Source organism: Anguilla rostrata, chromosome 9 (genome assembly GCF_018555375.3).
Source record: "Anguilla rostrata isolate EN2019 chromosome 9, ASM1855537v3, whole genome shotgun sequence".
Classification (NCBI taxonomy): domain Eukaryota; kingdom Metazoa; phylum Chordata; class Actinopteri; order Anguilliformes; family Anguillidae; genus Anguilla; species Anguilla rostrata.
In genome coordinates this window covers 24,429,108-24,455,301 of record NC_057941.1, presented here as the reverse complement: position 1 = coordinate 24,455,301, position 26,194 = coordinate 24,429,108, and the positions used below count along the sequence as shown (strand labels likewise).

Here is a 26,194-nt window from a genome sequence, read left to right as displayed (position 1 = left end):
GACAATGCACAAAGCAAGATCTATAAAGAAATGGTTTGCTGTGTTTGTTGAGGAAGAACTTGACTGGCTTGCACATGGCCCTGACCTCTATCCCATCAAACACCTTTGGGATCAAGTGGAACATCGCCCAACATCAGTGCCCAACCTCACTGACGCTTGTTGCTAAATGGACATAAATCCCTGCAGCCATGACCCAAAATTTGCTGGAAAGCCTTCCCAGAAGAGTAGAGTCTATTACAGTAGCAAAGGGGGGTCCAACTCCATTTTAATGCCCATGGTTTCGGAATGAGATGTTCAACAAGTACATATGGGTGTGATTACCAGGTGTCCACATACTCTTGGAAATGTAGTGTATACTGCAAAGCTATGGAACTATATAGTGGCCTACAGTGGCTTCCTGCTACCCAAGGAGATATAAAGAGGGAGCACACCTCTGAGTTATATACACACATTTCAAATATTGTGCACAGTCACCATCATGGTGAAAGCATAGACATGCATATTTAAGTAGACAGGCAGGCATGCCTTCAGCTAACCTCAGCCTGTGAAGTCCCAAAAAAGCAGTCCAGACTGACTAACAGACTAACCAAAAATATAAAGGAACTAGAACAATTCTGCATGGAGAAATGGTTGAGGATCCCTCCGAGAAGTTCCATAACCTCATATGACACTACAAAAGGCAACTGCTTAGTGTTATAATGGCCAAGGGAGGAACCACAAAGCACTGATAACAGGGGTGTGCGTGTTTGAGTCTTCATTTTTCTCAGTATTCAGTATTTGTAAACTTTATTTTATAAAGTTTTTTGTTTATCTTTATCAAGGGTGTGAATAAAAAGGAGCCAACTATATACAGTATTCCTGTTTATAAATATTCACAATGTGAAGTAGGGACATTTAAATTGGTTTGCCTGTGTATGCAACTAATCTAATCACTAATCTAATCTGTGTGCAAGTGGCAACATTGTATTGGTACTGAAATTTAATTTATTTACCATCCTGCACCCTTCATGCTTAAAATGCTTTAGCAATGCAAATTTCAGGCTTGTCATGCCAATAAAGTTATCTGAATTACTTTGAGTAATTTATTTAGCCTACCTGTGACCACAGTAGGCTCCAATATTTAACTATAATGTGCTCTACTTCCACTGTTACACAATACTCAGTTACAGAACACCACAAGCTCATTTGGATACAAGACTTAATGCGATGCCATTGTTCTTTCCATGAGGACATACATTGGTATAAGCAGCATTTGAGTGCTATTAAAACTTCAGTTTGACCCGTCGGCTGCGGAGGAAACGGACAATGCCAATGCTAATTATCACCCACTCCGCAGCAGTTAATCGCAGATTTAGCTCTGAATTATTTAGTCTGCGTCGTGGCAGATACTAACAGGACGTGCCCTCGCTTGTTTTTCATTTCAGTTGCACGCTATCTGGCATAGATATATGATCCATCGGTACGAGTGTATTAAAAAACGTATGCAATCGCTGGCCACTCCCGCTTCTCTTTCCGTGCCTTCAATGGGACGAACACCCCCCACTGCCCACCCGTGCAACCCTGTGCTGCCTCTGGGTAGGCAGGGTGACTTATAATAACGTCATAGGGAATAATGTGTCATTTGTACTACCTTGGAAATATTAGTCTGAGTCCAGAATACAGTACCTCCCCCTCATTCAGTGTATAGCCAAATCTCATCTTATTTCTAGTAGCCTTTTGTTTGTGTCTATTGCTGAACTAGGACAAGAACAACTAGCTGCTACAAAATATGGAAATAGGGTACTATGGCTATATATAGCCTTACTGCTATCGCCTTGTGCTGTCAGCTCGCACAAATAGTTTTTTTTCCCTTCTTGACATTCTAAGCAACATGTATGCTTTAGCTACAAATGTTAAATTCAGAGGCAATGGAAAACAGAAAATGAGTTTTCTTAAATCAGCCTTGTTACTCATGGTAACATCAGCCATTCAGCAAGTTTACTGACTCCGCCTCTCCTTCCTTCAACTGGCCCAGGCGTTGTAATGAAGGGGAAGTGCTAGAGTGGAGGCATTTTCCTGGTCTGTAAATACGAAAAATGAAGTAAGTGACAGCACTTTAAGGAAATTATCTTTAATCGACACTGAGCCATTGGATTACAGATGTTAACTTTACTCTAGTGTCGACATGTCCAGTACTAAAAGACAAAGTTCATGGCAGGAAGACATCGCTAGAAACTTTTCGAGACTGTTTTTAAGAAGCAAATCCCAGGAGCCTCAGAAAACCGGGAACGATGGAAGCGATATCAGGTAGGAAGCGTGACACATGCGTGCAACAAACAACGCGGCAGTTTTGCCCGTTCTGCGTTCTAGTGTCGCTTACAATGTTCACCGCGAGGTTACGAAAAATCGATTCGACCCGTTACTAATTAAGTGTATCTGTGAAGGTTTCCTACTTTTCCACGACGGAGTTGTGTAAAGAGAATGTAAAGTTCCATTAGCATTTGATTGGTAGGTGTTTCTGTCATAGCTTACTTTTTGGAAAAAGAAAGTCCATAGCCTGTGTGTTGCGGTCTTGTCAGGCTTGAGTCGGCTTGTTACGGTGCATCCGACTCCATCTGCTGAATTCGATTGATGGCATTGTTCAGGTTTTGAAATCTTCAAACTTTGTATTGTTCCCTAAAGACAGGATTGTACAGCGTAACCGAATTTATAGACTAGCCTACATAGCATGACCCCTAATGATAAGCTGATCCAGAAAGATGAATAGCTTGTTCCAAATAATGTCGTAGTTGGGGTAGCCTCATCATCGTTTGGTTCCAGTGATGCTTATAATTATGAGTTTACTTTAGAAGGCCCTAGGAACTGTGTGGTTACACCCATGTCTTTTCCCGTAGCCTGGAGTATGTTCATGTATGTCTAACAGTGGAACAACAATGCGTCACTCACAATAGTCGGGCGGGTCATTATGTTAATAGGCTACTATCCATGTTGTGGGTACAGGTAAGTCTTCTGACTGTACGAAGCCACCCTTAGCGCCCCCCCCCCCCCTTTTTTTTTGGCGACGCGAATGAACTTGACACCATAGAAACCGTTTTGAGAGACCGATACTTAAGCTGTGCAGGTGTACTGTTTCCTAATCTTGGTTTTGCTGGGCCATTCATTTGTTTGTATTTGCGATGCATTTGTTTTCAGCTCAAATGTCGAAGACGAGGAGTCCAGCAGCCCAAGTAGTGAACTTCGAGAGCAGGACCCTCAGGAGAAAGTTGTCCTGGAGTTATCAAAGGTATGGTGGACTCTAGGACTAAAGAGTATTACTCTGAAAACAAGGACTGCCAATGTCCATTAAAGAAAAAAAGAAATGGAAGGTACACACTCACACAGACAAACCTAGAATTCCACTCCAAATGCATGATGACTTGAGGAACAAAATTTCCTGTATTGAAACCTGGCTTATGATGAAAATTTTCAGCCACAGCATGTGTGCTCAGATTTGTATGAATCGTGCATTACTGTACATGGTGCCTGTGGCTGAAATCTGTGGCCATGTTTGTGGCTTTGCCTCTAGTCTTGTATGAGTTACATTAATGCTGGATGAACTCTAAACATCAGCATGGCCATTTTAAGAGATGCTCATTTGTTTATTTTATTCTCTGTGAACTTCTGACCAATGCAATATTGAACGTGGAAAATTTCATTTTCATATTTAAAAATCTTGCTATCAAGACTGAGAAAAAACTTAATTTGATTACACAATCCCATACCCCTTGACATTGGTAATGTTTTCAAGCAAACCATTTCAAGAAAGATCTTGAGAATGCAAACCTGTTTACACATTTTTAATTTAGGAAAAACACACCCGAGTACCATTATGGATTAGATATGACTGTAGGCAGATAACATCAAATCTATTAGCCATAATTCGGTCTCCGGGTCTGTTATCTCATTTGAATGCACAAATAAATCTTTATTTAAAAAAAAGAAAAAATCTGATTGATGTTCATGGAATCAAAGGGGTCCCCTTATGATGTCAAGCTGTCTTATGCAGATGTTCAGTGTGTGATTTTAAATACTGACCATTGGCCAAATCTTTTTTTCCAGTCCAAACAAACAGTCCAGAAACAGTGCAAATAGTTCTCAGTTAAACTCAGCCATGCTTACTGCCTGCATACCTCACTACTAATATTCACATGACTTTTTTTTTTTTTTTACAGTTAATCCTAACATACCAAAACATATCAAAATCTTGTGTGATCACATTATCCCCAGCGGTGTGAGCTTCTGCCCACAGAGATATGTAAAGCATAAGATGGTCTTTGCCAGTTCCCATTTTCCAGATGCTGGGCCAGTTGCAGTGATGATGCCATTCTGATTTTAACCGTCATGCTTTTTGTGTTCTTGCTCAGTTTATGATTCCCTTGTGTGGGAGGGACTCCATACAGTAGGTCCTGCCTTCACCCATTCAATGCCTGTCTGCCACTGTGCTCCTAACATGTGTGTGTGTGTGTGTGTGTGTCTGCACGCGTGTGCATGTGCAAGGATACATGTTTGTATGTGTGTATGCGTTTGTGGTAATGCATACTTACATGTTTAAGTGTGTACGTGCCAGCACCTCTTGTTTTTGTTGGCATGAGGCTGAGACTAGGTGAAGCAGAGCTATATCAGGAGCACTTAAAATCCCCAAGTGCACTGATCACCCTCGGTTAGTGCTACCACTCTGTTAAGAACTGTAGCAGTGGAGAGGCTGCAGTGAGAATAGTGCTCTCCGCTGCTGTGTGCGGAATGGAAAGGCCAGATTTAGGGTGGTGTTGCAGTGCTTTGGCCCTGCACTGGCTTCCTTCCTCCTGAGCTGAATCGCTGGGCTTTTAGCAGTCATTACAGTGCTGCTGGGAAAGCACTCCGGAGCAGACCGGTAAATGTGGTAGGAAATATGGTGTCCTCCACTTCCCCTTACGACTTACACCATGATCGAGCTGTTAAGGCATGTCGTGTGAAATGTGTTTTACCAAGCGACTGTAAGAGGAGTTTGGGTGTTGCGGCTTTTTTGATGGAAAGGACAGTGAAGTGGTTTTTGCTAGTATTTCAGGTTGAACACTTTCTTTCAATGTGTAAAAGTATAGCATATGATATGATATTGCTAATTAGGCTTGGGCTGGTTTTCTGGTTTCATAGTGTACAGCAGTTTTGAAAATGCATTTTTTTGAGACCATTGAAATTTCCCTTTTGATGGTATTGTGTGCGTGCACATACACGTGTGTGCGTACATGCAGTATATACAAACGTACGTACAAAACTCGGTACAAGGTTTTGGTGACATAGTTTCAGTTTGGTTCTGTATGTTTTTGATAAAGCAGGGAAAAAAGTACCATTGCCAATGCTGTATATTTTTCAATTATTATCAAAATGTATCAAATCACTATCAAAATCTTGAGAACAAGCAGGTTTCACAGGTTTTCTTTCCAAAAGAAAAGTACTGCTTTGTTATTTTTAAATAGAAAATACTGGGCTTACCCACAACATAAAATTTATCTTAAACTCAATCTGCATTAGACTATGTAAACAAGACAAAAAATAGTACATTGGAAAAAAGAAATTTCCACTTCAAGCTTAAATGCACTGTTTTACTTGAATGAACCGACAGTTGCAACTGAAATTTTTCTCTCAACGGGTAAAGCACCCCTTTTTAATTTTATCCTTGTGCTTGTGTGCTTGTAATGGACACATCAGGTTGATGTTGACATAAAGAGACCATCATGGTTGATGTGTTCTCAGTAGCATACAGCACTCTTGCAAAGCAGTGGTTTCACACAGACGTTTCACCAACCACCTTTTTCCTCACCAACCATTGGTAAAACAAAAAATTCATAATGCTACCAAACAGCACACATAAACAATATCAGAGGATCCTCTGTTTTTCTTGTGCACTTGCACCCACCCCCCAGTTTTCATGATCTGAATAACCCCCTGGCCTCACCGTCTCAATCACTCCCTCCCCCTCCCCCTAGGCTGCAATCTAATATCCCTCGATCCGCAATCGCATTCTCAACCCCAGAACCCCCCCCCCCACCCCCTGTCCAATCTAAGTATGTATATATGTGTGTATGCATTTTACTTAAAGGACTACTCACGAAGCTGTACCTATAATTTACTTGTAAAAGGGCATATTTAGCATAGACACGACTTGGCATTCCTATACTGTATGTCTCTGCCCCATATTTATAATAACGAAAAAATGTTAGACTTTTTTGACCTGCAGTAATTTCACTATAACACTTTTTAAAGCAGCACAATACTATGATGATTTTAGTGATCAAAATATTATATCTGTCGACCAATCAGTCGTTATGTGTAAACCCACACTGTGTAGTCAAGTTTAAGGGGAGATGTGGCTCCCCAAATCAGTGGTATGGATCTCACCATCTGGAGACATATTGGCACATGGTGATCTGTGAACATCATAAGCACAAAGCCAGAAGTTAGAAGTTTAAAACTTTTGAAACCAAATTTAACTGAAAATTACTGGCACCTGACAGTTTAGTCTGTTCATTTTGTAATTATCAATGTTTGTAATAGAAGTTTACAACATTTCAGGCCCTTTTTACCAACAGGGCATGAAAAATATCAAGTGTTACTGTGAATTGATAATAATTATCAAAATTAAATTAAGTGAAGCAGTAGGTTTCAGTGCACTGGCATGAAATTTGGTGAAACTTTCAAGGTGAAATTGAAATTGGTTGTCTTTTCATTTCTTAGACCTATGCAAGTCATCTGTCCTTGAATAAATTTCCTCATTCTAGCCATTTTCTTCAGTGCAAATGACTTCAGTAATTCAGTGCAAATGACTTTAATGGAAGTGTTCAAAGAACAAACCAGTGAAAGTTTTCTGCATAAAAACACTCCAGAAGTAGATGCCATGCAGTGGTTTTTGAAAAACCCCTATCTGCTGCAAAATCTAGTAAGCAAATTGTAAAAATGTTCCCTGTGATTTGAGAATCATTTTGTCAGGTTTCAGGACGTCACAGTGTTGAATATTATTATATTTTGAAAGAAATCCAACACACACAAAAAAAACTGCATGATTCAGTAGGCAGCTATAATATTCAGTTTTTTGGTAAAGAAATTGACTGTGAGCAAGTCCCGTAGCCCTCACAGTCCTTCCAGGTGGTGCATATGAACAAACTGGAAGAACAATGAAGACTTTACTGATAAGCCTGGAGAAAGCCAATAGGATGCCTATTGAAATTTGGAAATGGGAAATTCCTTTCATGAACACTTACACAGTTGGTGACTCAAGTCTGTTTCATTAACTATGAAGTGAAACCAAACTGAAATCAGTTGCATCCGTATTTGGGGAAATAAATAGCAAGCACTGAGTTTATGTTGGCTGCATCTTAGTCATTCATTGTCTTATCTTTATACATTTATTTTCTGAAAACACAAATTTCTGTTCTTCTGGACTTGTGAAGTAATCTCCTTGATAGCTTTTGAAAATAAGATGAAGTGGCAATAAATCTATCATGAGGCGTTGTTTGTGTGCGCCCAGACTTGCATACACTGTTTTTGCTGTGGGCATTCTGTCAGCTTGTTGGGTCATGTGATCACAGTATCACCGAGAGGAACTTTCAGTAGATGTACTGACATTTTCCACTGTGTCTTATGAAATAAGGGTAATGGGTATCTTTCAGGTCCAGAGTATGATTATCAGTCTGCTGGCTTGGCAAAGTGGCTTAAACTAATGTACTAAGTAAATGGTCCAGTAAACATGAAATCAAATAGAGGAAGTATTTTACTCGAGTGCATTATCTCTACACATACATGAACATCTGGCAGAAAAAAACCCTTTCTTGCATTTTGAACCATGGCTTTTAAAAACATGCTTATATTTAGGGCCATCAGTTTGTCTCCCCCATGTGACCTGCAGGGATTTTAACTTGTATTTCAATGTTTATCCTCCAGGAGACCCCATAGGCACTCAAACAGCACAGTCCAGCCACTATTTGTACAACTGAGTTTCTAATTGGGACATTTATAAGGACAATTAGTTGATCTAATATGTGGAGAGTAAGGACGGAAAGTGGGTGAAAGTTTAAATGCTAAAAAATGTCAGCCAGTCCTCACTCCTGGGCCCTGTTTCATGTGAGTGACTAACTCGGTTAATCCGATTGTTTTGTTGACATTTTGGGATAAACTCAGGATCTTCAGTTTCACGAAGCCAGTTCGCAATTTAGCCAGAGTTGTTACCGGGGCAACAGAGTCGTAGACCGCAGGTTTAAGCCAGTTAGATGGATAACATAAACGTAGCCTATAAGCCACTCTGAAATCACAGCAGAAATGAACGCACCATTTGTAAGAGGTTCATTATTATAAGAAGAGCATTTAAAGGGAACGTGTTTTTAGACACCAGCAAGAGGCTTAAGATTTTCAAGGCACTTGGACAATTATCGTTATGAGCACTGCTGATTTAGTTGTGAGGGAATTATTTACCTCCAGCAATTAATAGGAGTGCCAACTTGGAAGGAAGCGTGCCCTGACAATGATACAGATGATCACACGTGCACATTTTTAGATGCTGCTGGCGATGCTGAAATTGTAATAAACTTTATTAGTTCATTTGTTTCATACATAAAATGCAACACAAGGTGCTTCACATGTGAGGACACGGCGTGGATAACACAACAGGATAACCTGGCAATCCTGTTTTTGTTGCTGACTTGGTGGTTTGCATCTTGCTGTGTAGCCTCTGTAGCTCTGTTTGTGAAGTCTTCTGTGGACAGTAGCCACTGACACATCCACGCCTGCCTCCTGAAGAGTGCTTCTGATCTGTTGGGACAGGTGTTTAGGGGGTTTTCTTCATTATGGTGAGAATTCTTCAACTGGCCTACTAGGCCCTTTGTGGTTCCTGAGCTCACCAGTGCTCTCTTCTTCTTAACCATGTCCCAAACAGTTTCTTTTGGTAATGTTTGGCCTGTCTCTGACTGTTTTTCTCTTAATTCTCAACCTCATAAAGGCTTCCTTAACTTTTATTAGCACCACTCCCTGGTCCTCATCTTGACACACATTAATAACAAACTCCAAAGGCAATTGGAAGCCTAGAATCAAAACTAGATACTGAAGGCTTTCTCATGCCTGCACAATTGAACTCCTGACTAATTAAAAATGAAGCCATTTGTCCCAAATCTAAAATTTGTGGAGTACAGAGCCAAGTCGAGAAAAAATCTGACTTTGTCCAAAACAACTGTACATGTGGAAAAAACCTATGGATACCTCAGTTTTTTTAGATTGGACACATCACTAAATATTGGATTTGTTTTCATATGGGACTTGTACATCAGTTGGAAATGATTTGTAAATGAATAGATGTTGTCTGGTTTATTGTGTCTCTAGTAAATAGCAGATTTGACTGAAAAATGACCGGTAGTCTGCAGTGAAGCTATGCTAAAGGCTCTTATATTATTGATATGACAATATTCTAGTTTTTCATTTTCGAAATGTAGTTTTTTTTTTTGTGCCATTTTCCCCCATTTTATCCCAAATTTAGTCGTTATACAAATTCCCAGTGTGAATCACGATCCTGGTCGATGCGCTATCCTCTGTTGGTCTGGGGAGGGTGTAGACTAGCACATGCCTCCTCCGATACATGTGGAGTCGCCAGCCGCTTCTTTTCACCTGACAGCGAGGAGTTTCACTGGGAGAGCGTAACGCATGCAGAGGTTCACGCTATCTCCCCCAGATCCCCTCCCTGCTGAACAGGCGCCCCGACCAACCAGTAGGAGTCGCTAATGCAGCGATCAGGACTCATACCCTCACCAGCTTGTCTTCGTAGGAACGTCTGACCAAGCCGGAAGTACCGCTGCCGGGGATTGAACCCGGGTCTCTGCGGTGGTAGGGGGAGTGCTTATACCTCTACACTACCCAGACGGCCCAAAATGTAGTTTTTATTTATTTATTAATTTGCAAGTGAGTGGAATACATTGTGCTATTGCACTGTTTTGCTGCTTTGTCCTTTCTGTCTATTGGTGTGTGTGCACTGGGAATTTTACCCAGTTTGTTAAAATAAAAAAATTAGAACACACACACTTACATACAAATACTTCAGGAGACTGGAACAGGGGCAGTTACAGTACATGCATGCTGATTTTAGGGGGGTGGAGTAAAAACTGAATTAAGGGGTCTGCTTCAGATTATGTCGGTGGGCCTCCACTAAACTGGGCCCATTGTGTCTGGAGAACAGCCCTCTAATAGGTGCCCTAATTCTGGTCAGACAGTAATCTTTAAATCGTGTCTGATCTCAAAATGGCATGTGTCTGCCTTTGTGGGTATTGTATACGACCAGTAGTTAAAACAATTACACACTTCCCACTGCTTCTGGAATTCTTTTAAATTCTTGCAACGTAATGAAGCTCTCAAAGTGTTTTTCAAAATTATTTTTTTAAGAAGGTGCTTCTAGGATCAAGTTCTTCTAGGACCAAGAGTACTAGAAACTATGGCAGCCTCCTCAGTGAACTGGGCCATTTTAGCAGCTTTCTTACCTAAGTCAGTTCTTACCCTGGAATGAAAGCAAGGTTTGAGAGCACACATTATTATTACCAGGACTTTAAGATTTAGTGGAAAAAGGCTTGATGATAGAGTACTAAATACAGATTTGTATATAGTTTTTGTGTCTATGTGTGCGTGTGTATGTATGTATGTATGTATGTATGTACACTACATGGCCAAAAGTATGTGGACATCCCTTTGAATTAGTTAGTTCGGCTACTTTGACCACACCCATTGCTAACAGGTGCATAAAATCAAGCATACAGCCACCCAATCTCCATAGGCAAACATTGCCAGTGGAATGGGTCGACTGAGCTCCGTGACTTTCAACGTGGCACTGTCATGGGATGCCACCTTTCCAACAAGTCAGTTTGTCAATCTTAAGGCTACAGCATACACTGACATTCTAGAGAATTGTCTGCTTCCAATTTTGTGGCAACAGTTTGGGGAAGGACCTTTCCTGTATTAGTATGACCGTGCCCCCGTGCACAACGTGAGGTGCATAAAGAAATGGTTTGCCGAGTGTGGTGTGGAAGAACTTGACTGACCTGAACAAAGCCCTGACCTCAACCCCATTGAACACCTTTGGGATGAATTGGAATGCCGACTGCCAGGCCTTATGCCCAACATCAGTGCTGGACCTCATTAATGCTCTTGTGGCTGAATGGAAACGAATCCCTACAGCCATGTTCCATATTCTAGTGGATAGCCTCCCTAGAAGAGTTGAGGCTGTTATAGCAGCAAAGAGGGACCAACTCCATATTAATGCCCATGGATTTGGAATGGGATGTTCAACAAGCACATATGGGTGTGATTTTCGGGTGTCCACATACTTTTGGCCAATTAGTGTATATATATATATATATGTATATGTAATTATTCAAAATATAAAGTTGAACATTGCACAGAAGGCTTTTCTCTCTACCTGAGATCATGCTAAGATCCCTTGACCCAAATCAGAGCCAGCATTTAATATTAATGAATGGACTGTTTTAAAGCGCGATGCAGCAACAAAAAAAATGAAGCTGTTGAAATTGGGTTTATTAGGAGAGTAGTGTGTTTTCCTCTCTCGGTGAGCTGTGTGACTCCTGTGAGAGTGGGTAATCTGTGCATTTTAAGCTGCCTGCGACTGGTTTGTCCTCAGAAGTAGGTGAGCAGGGGACTGAGGCCCCCTCCACCAGCCTTGTCGTGTGTGTGAGACGGCCCGGAGGGGAGGCCGCCCATCTGCATGGGAGTGAAACGGTTAACAAAAGAAAGGGGCGGGCTTAGGAAGGGGGGGGGGGGGGGGGTGTGGAGTGAAGGGGGAGGGGGAACGGGTGCTCTCAGCTTCTCAGCCACATTTGCATCAGATAGCTGCCACTTCTGTAAGGCAAGCCGGCTGGTGAGAGAGAGCAAGTTTAGCAACCCTTCCCACCTCATTCCTTTATTTCCCTCCGTCTGCTTCTTTTCTTCCTCCGCGGTGGCAGCTCAAGAGGTTGAGAAAGTTGACACGCTCTCCTCTGTCCCCCTCTTCCTTCTGTCTGTTGCACCCTCTTTCCCTTACTCTGTTTCTCTTTCTCCCTCTGTCTGTTTCTCTCTCTCCCTCTGTCTGTTTCACTCTCTCCCTCTGCCTCTGTTTCTTGTTCTCCCTCCGTCTCTGTTTCTCTCTCCCCCTCTGTCTCTGTTTCTCTCTCTCCCTCTGTCTCTGTTTCTCTCTCTCCCTCTCTCAGGCAGTGTTCCACGGCTCTGAAGGAGAGAGACAAGAGGGAGCGGAAGTGGGAGAGGAGGAGAAAAAAGAGGAGGAGGGGGGAGAGGGCAGCGGCGTGCTGGACGATGCGGGAGGGTCTCCTTCGCGGCTGGCCCCCGCCTCGCCCCCCCGCTCCCCGGCCGCCTCGGGGCCCAGCACGCCCACGGCCCCTTTAGATGCCTTCTTCAGGAAGCTGGGGAGCCTGTTCCACTTGTCCTCCAGGACGGAGGCGGGGACAGCCGTAGAGGAGGAGGCGCCGGCGGACGCGGACGCCCCGGGAATGGCACGGGCTCCGGGGGGGAGTGGGGACGCCGCCGAGCCTTCTGGGAGCCCGGCGGGAGGGTCCGACACCGACACGGACCGCCCGCTTCAGGAGGGGTGGGAGACGGGCAGGGGGAGGGGCGGCGGGGAGGGGGAGTCTGGAGAGCAGAACCGCACACCGCCGCCGCTCTCCTCGGCCGATCCAGAGTCGCCGGCGCTCACAGGGACACCGGAGCAGCCCCCCGAGGAGTGCGCACAGACAGACCTCCCAGCACCGCAGCACCTGTGAGTTCCCTGCTCTTCCCCTTACCTGTGCCCAGTGTGTGTGTGTGTGCGTGCGTGTGTGGGTGTGCGTGTGAGTGTGTGTGCGTGTGTTCGTGTTTGTGTCCTGAGAGGGGCATACATGCGGTCATAAATATGTTTCTGATATATCTGACATTATCTCTCACACCTAATCCTACAAGCTGAACGTCAGAGCATCATGTCTGCTGGCAGTAATTCTGGGTCTTGCTTTTCCACTTATATGTTCTGCAGTCTTTTTTGTTTTTGAAATTATGGCTCTTCACCACATATTTTTCATTATCAAGTCTGTTGTGATGTCAGTTGGCTTTTGTGCTTATGACAGTGTGAAACAAGCATAATGGGTAATGGGCAGGAAATAAAAATGCATGAAACTATGTCAGTGTTTTAGTCTTAACTCGGGGCATAAACTTCAAAGGGAACACGGGGGACCGGCTGCTAATTGGCATCTTGTGAGGAGACTAGCACAAATGCAGCTGAAGTGAGTTGAAGTACCCCTGGGGGTTGGCAAGGGATAGGGTGTGGGGTGGATAGACTGTTCCTCTGCAGAATTCCACTGTGGGACAGTTTAGCCCCCACAGGCTAAATCCTGTGACGCAAGTTCCCTGGATGAGATTTGACCACTTAAAAAGAAAAGCTCTCTGTCAGAAATCAATGGTCCTTTTTTTGACGATGACGATGCTTTCCTAATTCTGGTAAATATTGTTGAGTGGGATATCAGTGCTGGGCTTGTCCAAAACCGGAGGAAAAAAAACGAGGCCGTTCCCATGGTTCTGGATTCACCCTGGAGGATGTGGGTGAGGCATTGGAATGTAGGATGAAATGAAACGGATTGGATTACCAAGACCGCATTACATAAACAAAAATGCAGTTTAAACATACAAACAGGAACCCATAGAGACTCCTGTCACCTGACCTGACCCAGCAGATGAGCAACCCTTTGTTTACTTTTACTTCCTTTGATGCCCCTCCCAACCGTATTATCATTATCCAAGTCATCGGAGTCACAGGAGCCAAAGGTATGTAAGGTTGGCATTTTGTTCTATTCACTTTAGCCTTTGGTGTCATGAGTTCTGGCAGAGAACACAGATAAGAAACATTTCCCCATCGTTTTAAAACGTTTTATCACAGCGTTTCTATCCGAGGCCCAAGGAGCACAGAGAATCAGTGATGAAATTTCCTCGCTGTCGTCCCGCTGTTCCGTCATCTACCACCCCTGGCCTCATTAGTGCTCTTCACATCAGCTAATGTCAGCGGCTTAAACTCAATCATACAGGACTGGTGGTCGGCTTGTCTTAGTATTACTACCACATCTGCTAATAAGAGTGCGAGGGCAATCGCTATTGAGAGCAACCGCTATGAAACAACAGCTGTAATTGTATCATTATTTTGCCAGTTTGGGAACGTCAAACTCGGAACATCCGATAGTTATGCGAAGCAGAATCACTTTGCCTGTGAAAGAATATATAGTTCATAAGAGGAAGATTATGTGGTTTATTGAAATGACAATCGGTTGCCGGCTTTTGCATGAGTAGAACTGATTATCTTTTTAGGAGAAAACAAAGGATAAACAGAGATGATAATGTTAGTGGGTAATTTCATCCCCGGGGTCCTGGTGAGAAATTCTGAGGTATAGTCCATTAGGAACAGGCCTATAAGACTAGGCTATATAAATAGAAGCAAGCACATGGTTGGTTAAGTAATTTCAGCCAGCCTGTAAAATTTGAGTGATTGGTTGTGATTCTTCATGATCTAGAGCTGTGTCCCCTGGTTGTACTGGTAGTATCTTAAGCAGCTGTTGGAACATGACCCCTAACAAAATAAACAGAGAGGTGTTGGACAGTGAAGCTTGGCCATTTGTATTTCCATGTGATGTAAACATTGTTTTAGAAACACTGGTTTCAGAATTTGCTCTTCAGAAATTAAAGAAATGTAGAGCTGGTCTAAAAATCAGCTGAAGAACCTTTGCATTTCCAGGACTTATACAAATATGCCCAAATACAAGCAGGAACCTGCAGTCAAGCTTGTATTTTAAAGGATATGTTTGGATGGACCTCTGTTTTAGCTAGAAAAAAGTGTGTTACATCTGTTGTAGTGTTACATTTGTTGCTGTCCACAGGATGTGAACACATTTTGTGTTGTGTTGATTTTTGTCCTCCTCATGTGACCTCCCCCCCCTCCCCTTTTCCATGGTTTCACTTCCTGTCCTGCCTGGGGCTGTTTGATTGGTGTGTGCTGCCAGCCAGCAGCTGCCAATCTCAGCGGACAGGAGATGGTGCAGGAATGATCGGATCAGAATAGAAACGGTGTGTTCACAGTTACTGCGGTGGGTGAAAATCACTGAAAAATGCGGTCTTGATAGAGGGCAAACCCACAAAAGCAACACCAGGCAAAACTTTGGGGCCATTTCATGTTCCTAGAGAGCTTGGAACTGCTATCATTGGGTTGTCTTCTGCTTCAGTCCTCTGGGGCTTTCCTGAGCTCCTGCATCCTTTAGAACATGGTGATGTGGGGGTGTTAAAGCAATAATCACCATACTAGTGTGACATGCCTGTGTCACAGTGGCCTTCCCGTTGTAGACATTAGGCCAGTCCTCCTTGATCCATGTCACGAGCCCAGCGTGAGACCAAGATATTTGTGCCCCTTGTGTGAGCACTACTTATCTGGGCGAGTCTGAGGCCCTGCTGGTGATAGCTCTTGTCACTTCATCTCTCATCTCTGCTGGAGTCCAGCCCATGTTGAGGCAAGTCTGTGGGGGAGGAAAAGTTGGGACAAGATTGCTGGGTAACTTAGGTTTCACACGTGGAACACAAAATGTTGCCATATCAACTTTTCCACCAATGCTAGTGACTTCTCTTGTTCACACAACCAATTACTATCCATTATTTTAACGGGTTGATGTCCCAGTCCCAGCAAGGTTTGGTTTTGTTTATTTTGGCGTACTAGCTGGAGACGCTTGCTAACGAAGAAAAAAAAAGTGAATCCCAGTGGCTAAAAAGTTAAACCCAGTAGCTTCTGCTACATTTTAATATACAGTATTGACAGGGATGTGGGGTGGTGACAGCATGCACTGTGTAGCCAATGGGCAGTAGCAAAACAACATAGCTGGATGGGTATCTTGATCCAATAGTATTATGGTTTTGTTTTCACTAACATTGAATCACAACATTTTTTTCATGTTACAAGATCTTGAGCTTATAAGTTGCCATTGCAATTTTTGCAGAATGGAATCCTAATTTACATGTGAAACCTTTGTAACAAGGGGTAAGGCATACCTCTGTGAAAAGGGGTTGAGACAGCATCTTTAAGGCCTGTCATGTGTGCGTAACAAATTTAAGGCTATTGGTTTCTTAATGCATCACTTAGGTGTGAAAATAATTAGTTTGCCCATTGGTCAAATTCTGTCTAATTTCACTAAGCCAGATACACAGCGCAGAATCATGTTATTCTGGGCAGCTGTTTATTAAAAAAAAAAATCAGGACAGCCAAAATCCAAAATATTGAGGAACTGTAGCCGAATACTCTTTTTCTGTATATGTGAGTTTGTACAATGCTACTGGGTCATTTTAAAACTTCCTGCAGCCTGCACTTAGTATAGGGAACTGGAACAAGTTGGTTCAGTAGTGTTCCATTTCAAAGGCCCTAGTTTCTTTTTTTAATTGCTGGGGGAAAATAATGTTTTAACAGTATCACATTGGTATTCAGGTGGAACTGCATTTAGAAGCTCTAGTTCTTTTTTCCAAATCATTTATTTGAGTATCTCAAGTGTAACTCATTACCTATCATGAGGAATGTGCTGTACAGAACTGTACTGTCCAGAATTTGTGCAATTCATTTGTCCGTCCATCTCTCTGAGAGAAGGCCAGACTTGCACTGCAGTGGATTCGCTCATGTTTCACACTGTATCCCTACTCATAATAAATAGAAGCAGATATAAACCCTGATCATTTTTAAGCCTTCTTTGTCTTTTGTCTCTGCAAGTTTTGGTTGAACTAGAAACAGAACAATAAAACGAAGGTCTGAGATTCACTGAATCTTAGCTTTGTCCTTGAGAAGAACCATTTGCCTGATATTTCCTCAGTCATGTTAACTGGCTTGAGGGAGAACTGAATAGCTGCAGTCTGAATTCAGCTGAATTTGTCATCAATTATTGAATGGAGGTGTAGTGAATAGACTAACGAAAATAGACCTCAAACGATGTGAATTTGTGACGAGAAGGTTAGAGGCTTGTGCCGAGCAGCACTGACAGAGGAGCGCGCTGCCGTAGTCCCACAGGAGCCGCCTTTCCTGTGATGTGGAATGGCAGGGTACGGCACAGCCGCCTGACAGGTGAGAAAGCGAAGGATCTGTCAGCAAAGGTGAAACCACTTTTCACGCTGGGAGAAATGGGCCAAAATAACGATTCTATTCATAGTGCAGCAATTAACTACAGGAGAGTGGAGTGGCTGCTTGGAGATTGACAAATGGGAAAGGGGGGGGGGGTGCTGAGACCCAAATTAATTGAACTTGGATGGAAGTTGGATGCAGGACAGATGAGATGGCGGGGAGGAGACGGGGTGGGAGGGAGGGGGGTGGCGGTGTGTTTGACTGTGACAGCGTCTTATGCTGAATAAAATCTGATCTGAAAACAAGACAGGCGTGATGAGGGGCTGGCCTCTGCTTCATGTTACCGTGGGCCTCGCTGCTGTTAAAAATACCGAAACACCGGTGGGTACTGACAACGCACCATGAGCTAGAAATAGAATGAGAGTCAGAAGGGGGAGAGAGAGAAGAGAGAGAGAGAGTTTTCACCTACTCTGTGGAAACAGCTTGTTGGGTCTGTATTGCAGTTCTCTAGGCAGGTATGTATATCATTAGTGGCTCAAAGTATCAGTGTCTAACTTGGAGTGTTACATTTGGGTAAGTTGTCTGTAGTGGAATGAGCAATTAAATATTGGGGTGGTTAGGGAATCCTGTTTGTATTGTATGTGTATTGAATAGAACAAGTTGGGCCAAAGAAGCTTTACAGATATTTTAGCTGATAAACCTTTGGATGTCTCATCTTAAAAATAGGAAAGTGCTCAAACCAAGTACTGCTGGTTTCAGAAAACTAAAAAATAAATGGACATACTGTACAGTAGATTGTCCACTTGCTTTTTAAGCCACTCTGGCTGCGTGTCTGCTAAATGAACGTAATGGAATAGGCATGCCTACAGGTGAGGCACAGAGCTGTGAACTCTGCGTGCACTGCATTCTGTAGCCGGGCAGATGAGTGCACACAGGAAGTGTGCGACGGGGATAATTGTACTGTGTGGGAGGGGTCTGGTTCCCTGACAGCAGGCCTCTCTGTCAGCCAGCCAGACTGGCGGTTGTGTAATTGTGGGTGGGGACGGAGCGGAGCGAGATTTGGAGGCAGGCTGAGGAGCACGCGCCGCCGGGGCGCGGCCAGGCGCCCCTGCGCCACAATCCGCCCATTCACGGCCCCTCTCTCCAGCCGGCCCAGGAAGCTGTGACTCACTCGGACGGACCGCGGCCGAGACGGGGGAAGTGTGCGCGGCGAGTCCTCTCCTCCTGCGCTGGCAGGAACAGCGCTGCTGCTGCTGCTGCTCTGAGTGATTTCAGCAGCGTGCGAGAGCCGGGCCAGGCGTTGAGCGCTGTCTGCAGACTGCAGACCCAAAACACATTTAAAACGCAGTGCGAAGATGGCTTAAGGTACGGGAATGAGTCTGAAAGGGCCAGTTAGCCATTAGCTCCATGTACACACAAACAGCATTGTTTCATAACATTAGCACTGTGGCCCTCTAATCAGGACCAGGCCTGTTGTCTTTACTGTCCCCAGGGGGTCTCCCTGTAAATGGGCCTCTGTGCAACGGCAGACTCTGCTCTATTGTCTGTGAGCATTGTGTTACATGCTTGGTTTCCCGCAGCTAGCTGTGCGTTAAAACTTTCCCGTCTTCTGTTACAAGCACCGGGCCTGTCTATGTAGTTATGGAGGTTATCGTTATACCCCCACATACACCTACAACAGGCACCATAAAATGCACGCAGACATCAGGGAGCTGTCACAAGGCAACACTGGGGAGCCAAGGATTCTTACAGACTGACAGTCATCCTTTTTGATGCCACCTACTCAGCCTGAATTAACTTCCCGCTTGTTATTCAGGTTTATTTTTAGTGCCGCCTTGATATGTATTCATCCATGGTCCTCCCACCCCGAATCAAAGTCGATTGACTTTACCTTTATCATTGCGTTTTTTATTTTTATCAGCCCGCTGTTTGGTTCAGGAAAGCATCAGTGCTGTATTTGCTCTTTTTTTATTTTAGCGACGTGCAGGACGTTTCAATTATTTAAATGTTATCGGAAGTGTGCTATTGCTGGAAAATGCTACAGCTTGCTTGTTGTACTGTGAGTAATGTTATGGGCTTTGTGAGTATTCATTACATAAAAATTTAAAGCCACTCCAGAGGTAGATGAATACATGCAAGTAAAACTCCATTCATCTAATCTTTATTTCCTTTTGTCGCGGGCAATGTCACTCAAAACTGCCCATTGTAGAATTGTTTTGTGTACTTATGGATTAAATTATTGAGCTTTTGCTGTTATTTGGACCATTTACAGAAGGATTGTCTAAATTATCTGTTGAACCATATAACAATTAGTCATATAAAATCAAACCCTCTGTGTGTTACTTCCAGGTAACCAGATGCTGTCCATCCATACATGACCTTGAATTTTGACACAACCTACTGATCTGGTCTTTGCATTTCTGCAATTCTTTTAAAGGATTATTGCATTCCAGGAGAAAAAGAAAAACCTGCCCTGTGTTGTCATGCTTTCAGAATCAGTTTTTCGCACATATTTGACTGGAAGCTGGCAGCCTGCTGCCACTGGTTAAAGCAAAGGACTTTGCACCAGCTAAAAAAAAGAGTTCAAGCTCTAAATCTGCAGGGGTGCGTCTGGCGTATGGGTAATTAAATTGGATGTAATTACTCCTCAGTCAATGCGCACTGCCAGGAATGGAGCACTGAGGTCTGTTTGAAAGAACCCTAAGCACTGTCGTGCTCAGTAGGTAGTACTGGACCTAATTGCTGTATTTTCAGAAAATGGGCTTGTTTTTCTGAAGCTTTGTATGAGCTGTACTTTCCAGAAGGTAATGCCTGCTTGGATCTCTGCATACCACAAGACTTTTCATTTTAGTAGAGGATTAGAACTTACAGAGGGTAGAGGGGACTGGTGGGGACAAAGTTGTTTTTAAAATGATCTTTTCCTCCTTCAGTGAGATGTAATGGGCCCATACAGGATGTTTGCTAGGTCTGTATGGTCCACAGGAGCAGGGGATTCTTTGTTTAGCAGTTGTTAATAAATATTTGATGAATATGATCCTGAACAATATGCACTGTACAAGAAGCTGCTGCTCACACACCGCTTGTTTGGCATTCTCGAGAACATCCTTTAAAGGGTCTCTCAGGGGATGGTGAGTGTTTTGTGGACCATCTGTGGTTAATTCTGTTTTTTTGTGTGTCCTTGGACAGAGTCCTGTACGACAAGGCTGGTGAGGACCACAATGTAGCCGATCAGGAACACGGGGCGGATACAGATCTGACCCTGGAGGAAGCTGCGGATGAACAGCGGCGCCGCCTGGCCCTGTCCCGTCCCCCAATCGTCACCTATGGGACATACCGAGGCTCCAGGGAGATCAGAAGGATGAGGAGGAGGAACGAGGTGCAGGTGGGCTCTCCCATTTCGGAGGGGGAGGAGCTTCAGCACAGCTTCGACAGCGCCGCTAGGCTCTCGCCCCCGGGAGAAGACGCTCGGGGAGCAGCCGTTTTGGAATGCGCTGGCTCTGAAGGAGAACAGCCTGGGACCTTGGCGGGGGATGCTGTCGCCGTGACTCCTGCCAGACCGGGGCCTGGCGGCGTTCCAGTAATGATGCCGTCGGAGGACGACGAGAGCCAAAGTGCCTTACTCCCAGAGCGGGAGACAGACCTGGCTCGCGCACCAGCCCAGGCCACAGATTCTTGTCCTGGGGGTGTTTCGGGAGTGCTCTCCATGTCTGCTGCTGAGAGGGACTCCTCTGATAAGCGAACCAGTCCTGCAGAGGAGGGCGGTAAAGCGGAGCGCTTGGAGGAGCAAGCGTCACTGGAGACAGCTGAAGCCATCGCCAGGGAGATGAAACTGGCGACTGAGCGGGCAGAAACCCTATCTACGCGAGAGGGCTCGACGGGGTCACCTTCAAAGGCCAGTGATTCTGCCGCTCCGTCTCATACCCATGGCAGCCAGTGCAACCTGAATCTTATTTCACCGTCAGATACACAGGAGGATGAGGGCAGTGAAGTCCCTGTGCCAGCAGACCAGGGGTTGGATGCTCCAGAATCTTCCCTAACTGCTGGTAAAAGCAGGCTTTTTGCTCCCGAGACTGGTTTGATTGAGGAAGGGGAACCGGATGAGATGGCCTTGTGGTACGAGTCCAGGCAGATGGTCGATAACATTCTGAGAAATGCCCTCACGGCTCTCCAGAACATCGAAAGATGGGAACAGGAAAACAGGGACAAGGAGGCAGTTAGCCCCATTCCACTGGATGAACAAGACGAGGGCTCGCCTAAAACAGGGAAGCAACAGGAGGGAAGTTTGAGTGAACCTGCAGATGTCGGCCACTTGCCTGTCTTAGTGGAGCGGAATATGAATCCAAATGAAGCCCCGCTGGACAAGAGCAGGTCCACCCTGTCCTCGGGATCTGTCTCAGTCATTGGTTTAGACATGGACATCAGAAATAACTCCAGGCCTAACTCAGACTTGGGTTCTATGGGTGTTTCAAACAGCATTTCAGACCAGAGGCATGGAGAACATCGCCCTATAGATGGATTACAGGCCTCGCGTCCACCAGACCTCTGTGAATTTCATTCAGGTGACCACAATGGCTGTCACAGTGAGGCAGCTGATACACAGTCAAATTATAACGTCAAGCCCGTCTTAATTATGAGGGAAGGTGACAAGGACATTAACGACCACAATAGCAATATCTCCCTAAATGAAAATAGTAAATCAGTTAGTTTGTGTGGAGGAAATCTGGAGGCAAATAATAAAGAGTTAGTTCAGGCATCAATCTATGTGTCAAAAATGCAAGAGTCTGTTTCAGGAAACACTAAGAGTGATAATTTACCGACAGCCAAAGCGTCAGTTGACAACAGTTTTATAGAGGCAATATCTACAGAAACCAGTGGAGAAGCAATAAATAAAGCTCTCCATTTAGCCAAAGACAGAACTGAAAGCAATAGCAGCATTCACAATTTAACCAGTAGTTATGAGGAAATTGTGCCAACTCAAAAACAGGTGAAAGTATGTGGTGACCTTGACATGTTAAATGTTAACCTTGAGAAATCTGTTCAACTCAACGGTGCAAAAGATGAAAGCTGTCTCTCCATGCAGCTTGCAAGAAATACAGAGGACATCATGACCTTTCAAAAGGAAGGACAAAGTGAAGACTCTGTTCAATCTTGTGAACTGGCTACACAGAAATTTAAGAACATCGATGAGCTTCATATCCCGTCAACTGGATTGAAACCTTCTCAAAGCACGAAGGAAGCACCAATCAGAAACCCACCCGCAAAGGGTGAGAAATTAACTGATCTTACAAACAAAAGCAGCGTCCTGCAGAACGAGATCCGCCAGATGGACCATAATGGAACAAAGTATTTGCAGGAATCGCGTGACGAGGAGGACCAAAACTTTGCTCTGGTGGAGAGTTATTTAGTCACTGTCGTCGAGGACAGGTCAGAACTGGGTGACGAAGAGGACACCTCGAATGTCGATCCGGCAAGCGACGGCGCTGATGGTAAACAGGAAGCCCCAGAGGACCCTGCGAGGCGAGAGAGCCCCTCGAACCGTGCTGCGTGTGCGGATGACGAGGACCTACAGCAGTGGACTGCGGCGAAAGCCTATCGATGCCACGTCATTTCAGATGACGGCCAAGGCTCTGATGTGCAGGGAGAACTTGCAGGGTCGAGCATTTGTGATGTGAGCGGTAGGGCGTCCGGCTTGTTCGCCACAGGCAGGAAGGCGCATCTGGAACTTCCGTTCAACGCTAACTGGGGCGAGCTGTCGGGCCCCCACCTCCACAGGTTCCACGAGCTGGACTTCCACGAGTGTGAGGGTGGGTTCGCCATCATTAACGAGGAGGAGGAGGGCGATGCTGTGTTCGTGAACGACACTGGGGCGATGCTCAGCCCCTCGACGAGGCGGGGCAAGATCTACCCTTTCTCCCTTTCCCCTATTTTCGAGGAGGAGAGCGGCAGGGAGGACACGTGCTCGGAGGACCTCCCGGATCTGCCGGTGACGCAGGAGGACCTGAGGAGCGTGGAGCAGCAGGCCTCCTCTATCCTCTCCCTCCTGCAGTCCGTCAGTGAGCGCCTACAGTCAAGCGTCTTCAATGACCCTTACCCGGACTCCTCCGACGAGCTTTCTCCCACACTCCGCCCACCCCCATGGGGGTGCCTCTCGGACCACGTGGATGAGGACGTGTGTTCAACCAACAACGCCCTAAACGCACTGTCTCACACAGGACCTGACAAGTGGGAGGGGTCCCCGGACCGCCAGTACGTTAACAACGACGCGGGGTCCTCCAGCCAGGTGGATCGGCACTCTGGGGAAGTGCAGGTGGCTGTTCCAGCACCTCCCCAGAGAGAAAGCCTGATATCTGCTCCGCCGTATGATTCCACAGCTGTCTCGAAGTCTCCGTTCTATGAGTATTTGAAGAATGCAAGGTGTCAGGTGACGAAACCTGACGTTGACAATAATCAGCCTCATTCTAAAAACAAACTGTGCCAAGGTGACAGAGTCTCATCAGCTCCAGTGAACCCGGTAAGACATAGTATAGCTGTGGAATTACTTACAGAACAGTTTGACTGAATACTGCAGTTCTGACACATTACCATTTTTTTGCAGATATTTATTGATAGAAGCTTTAAAAAAGTCATCTCAAGGCCTACAAAGGTAAGATTGTGTTTAATGGTATTTTCTTTGTAACTATTGTTGCACATATTGATACAACATTAGTTCCAGATTTATCATCAATATTATTGTCATTTACAAGTTGAGTATGTCACCAGATAGGATTGTGTTCCTGAACTGGACATGCAGTCTCTTCTTTTTGTAATGATACCTTGGGCTCATAAAATCTAGGGCAACTCTTCTCAGAGTTTAATCTCTGCAAAAGCCTTCCGTAGATGTAAATTAGATTTTCATTGCATGAAGGCCTTGTAATCATGACGGTGTCCTGTCTCCTTTAGAGGATTGCGGTTTCTGAATTGGTACATGTCAGGACACATTAATTCTCCATTTCTCAGATGAAATGAAAAGTTTGGACCACTGTTGTTTCCCTGTCCCTGAAACTGAGGGTCAAATAAGGACCCGGGAACACGCAACACACTTGCTTTAACATTCCAATCGTAAATTCGCAGCACTGCAAAGCAAATGTGAGTGCAAACAAATGACTCCTATTTTGCATAAATAACTAGGCTTGGTTCTATGTACAATGCATTAAAGGAACAAACATAAAACCTATGCATGTTCAAAACAATCTAGGCTGGTCAATGAACAAAGAGCTGGCTTCTTGCGCTTTGCATGTATTCTGTTTCTCCACAATACCGCAAATGTCCTCCACATGAAACAACACTGCCTTTGCGATAGCAAACGGAAACCACCCTCCAGTCCCTCTGCCCCTGGACATACTCGCAAAGTATCCGGTTTCGACCTCCAACAAAAACAAGCGCAAAACTAGTTTGAAGAGGACCTTGTTTTGTTGAGGATTTGCGGGGAAAATGGCCCAGTTTAATAAGAGAAGAAACAGGGCTTAGTAATGACAGTTTGGGGGCTACTCTGTGGCTGGAACTGTGATTTTGAGCTCCGCTCCCCAGTCCCTCTTTTTCTCTGCTCACAGGTAAAGACTGGAGTGGAGACGACGGTGGGTTGCAGATCACTGTTGGTTCTGCCCACGTCTTGTGCCATGTTGAAGCCTTGCCTTGCAGCTTTCCTGCGCTTTCATCCCGCCATCTCCCTCCCTCCCTCCCTCCCTTCTTCCCTGCCCCAACAACACCCTGTTCCTGCGCTCATCACTCGTTGTCCTTATAAGCTCTATAAATGTACCGCAGCTGGAAAGCGGCCCTTTCTTGTTCTTTATTCCCCTCATTTTAACCCTGTACTGTATCTGGATTCCCTTTCCCTCTCCTGATATTTTATGGACCATAGTGGAACCAGTGATAGTTTACAGGATGTGGGGAGGGCGGCGGTCTTGCGGCTAAGCTGTTTAGCCTCGTGACTGCACATGTTTTCTTCCCTCTTTAATGGCTTGAAACCTCATTGTCTATTCACACAGGTCATAATGCCAATGCTAATTTATGCTGTAAATGCTGTAGCTCTTTAGCAAGCGCACAGAACGGCACAATGCATTTTTAATGGCACTTATTAATGACATTTTAGTGTCACTTCGATGTGTCTTCTAATTGGTACCTAATCTGTGTCACCCCCTTACAAGATGCATATCTACGAAGGTGTGACCTTCTCTGGGGAAAAGCGGGAGATCAACACGGACGTGGAAGATGCGACCGGGTTGGCCTTCCCTCACGGGGCATCCATCCGAGTGCTGAGAGGATGGTGAGAGTCACACGCTTTTCTGTACTGCACTTCCAACAAGTGCTTTCAGCCCAGCCCTCCATCACCCAGCACTGTCACACTCAAAACAAAGAAATCCGAAGCATTCCCTGTCAGTTATTGGGTTAGCGGTCCATCTGGGAAAAGCACACCGTTTTCCGGTGTAGCGTCATCGGTTTTCTTAAATGCCATTTTGAGCTGGACACCGCGCCAGAGGTAATCCGAGAAGCTGTCTGATGGCACTTCCTGGCCAGCCAGCCCCTCTCCGCATCAGCATTACCAAAGGTTTCCCTTCAGTGATCTTCCTCCCGGTCGGTAAGTCGGTGCAAACCTCCCCAGATAGCAATGATGGCGATCGAGCAGCTCCTCCCCCTGCACTTAAAATGGTTTTCCTAGCTTCTCGGAAGGTTAGTCTCTCTGCTATTACCGTTAATGTGCCACGTTTTCCCCCCAAAGCCTGGTCTCTTTTGTGGGCACGTCCCATCTCTGAAATGTCCTTGTTCGATCGAGGAGAGCACGGGAGCCTTGCGTGCATGTCCCCAAAGCACTTCCCAGTTTGTAAGAAAACTGGCCAGCTTTCTGACATTCTTATGGGGAGTGACTGGACACGGCAGCTCTAAAGACTTTACCTTCTGCACGGTGTGCAGGTACACAGCACATGCTGGCAGAAAGTTATTAGTGTCTTGGTTGCAGCGTTGAGAGCATCAGCGCTAACTCTCCGCTGTGCAGCGTTTACTTAGATTTCTGTGAAATGTTACCTTTTACCTTCT

General features: G+C 44.9%; 1 protein-coding gene across 3 annotated transcripts in view; it reads left to right on the top strand.

Annotated features, from left to right (window-relative positions):
• Positions 1-1,972: 1,972 nt before the first annotated feature.
• The window catches only part of LOC135263319 (uncharacterized), a 39,409-nt gene continuing 15,187 nt past the window's right edge, over positions 1,973-26,194 (top strand). The window contains exons 1-6 of one of the 3 annotated variants that reach the window (XM_064351202.1): positions 1,973-2,286; positions 3,172-3,262; positions 12,222-12,784; positions 20,312-23,636; positions 23,721-23,768; positions 25,309-25,427. In XM_064351202.1, coding sequence (XP_064207272.1) covers positions 2,165-2,286; positions 3,172-3,262; positions 12,222-12,784; positions 20,312-23,636; positions 23,721-23,768; positions 25,309-25,427 — 4,268 coding nt within the window. In that variant the 5' untranslated portion in view covers positions 1,973-2,164. Of the gene's footprint in view, positions 2,287-2,337; positions 2,488-3,171; positions 3,263-12,221; positions 12,785-20,311; positions 23,637-23,720; positions 23,769-25,308; positions 25,428-26,194 lie in introns of those variants that run through there. The other 2 variants (XM_064351203.1, XM_064351204.1) reach the window with 2 other exon arrangements.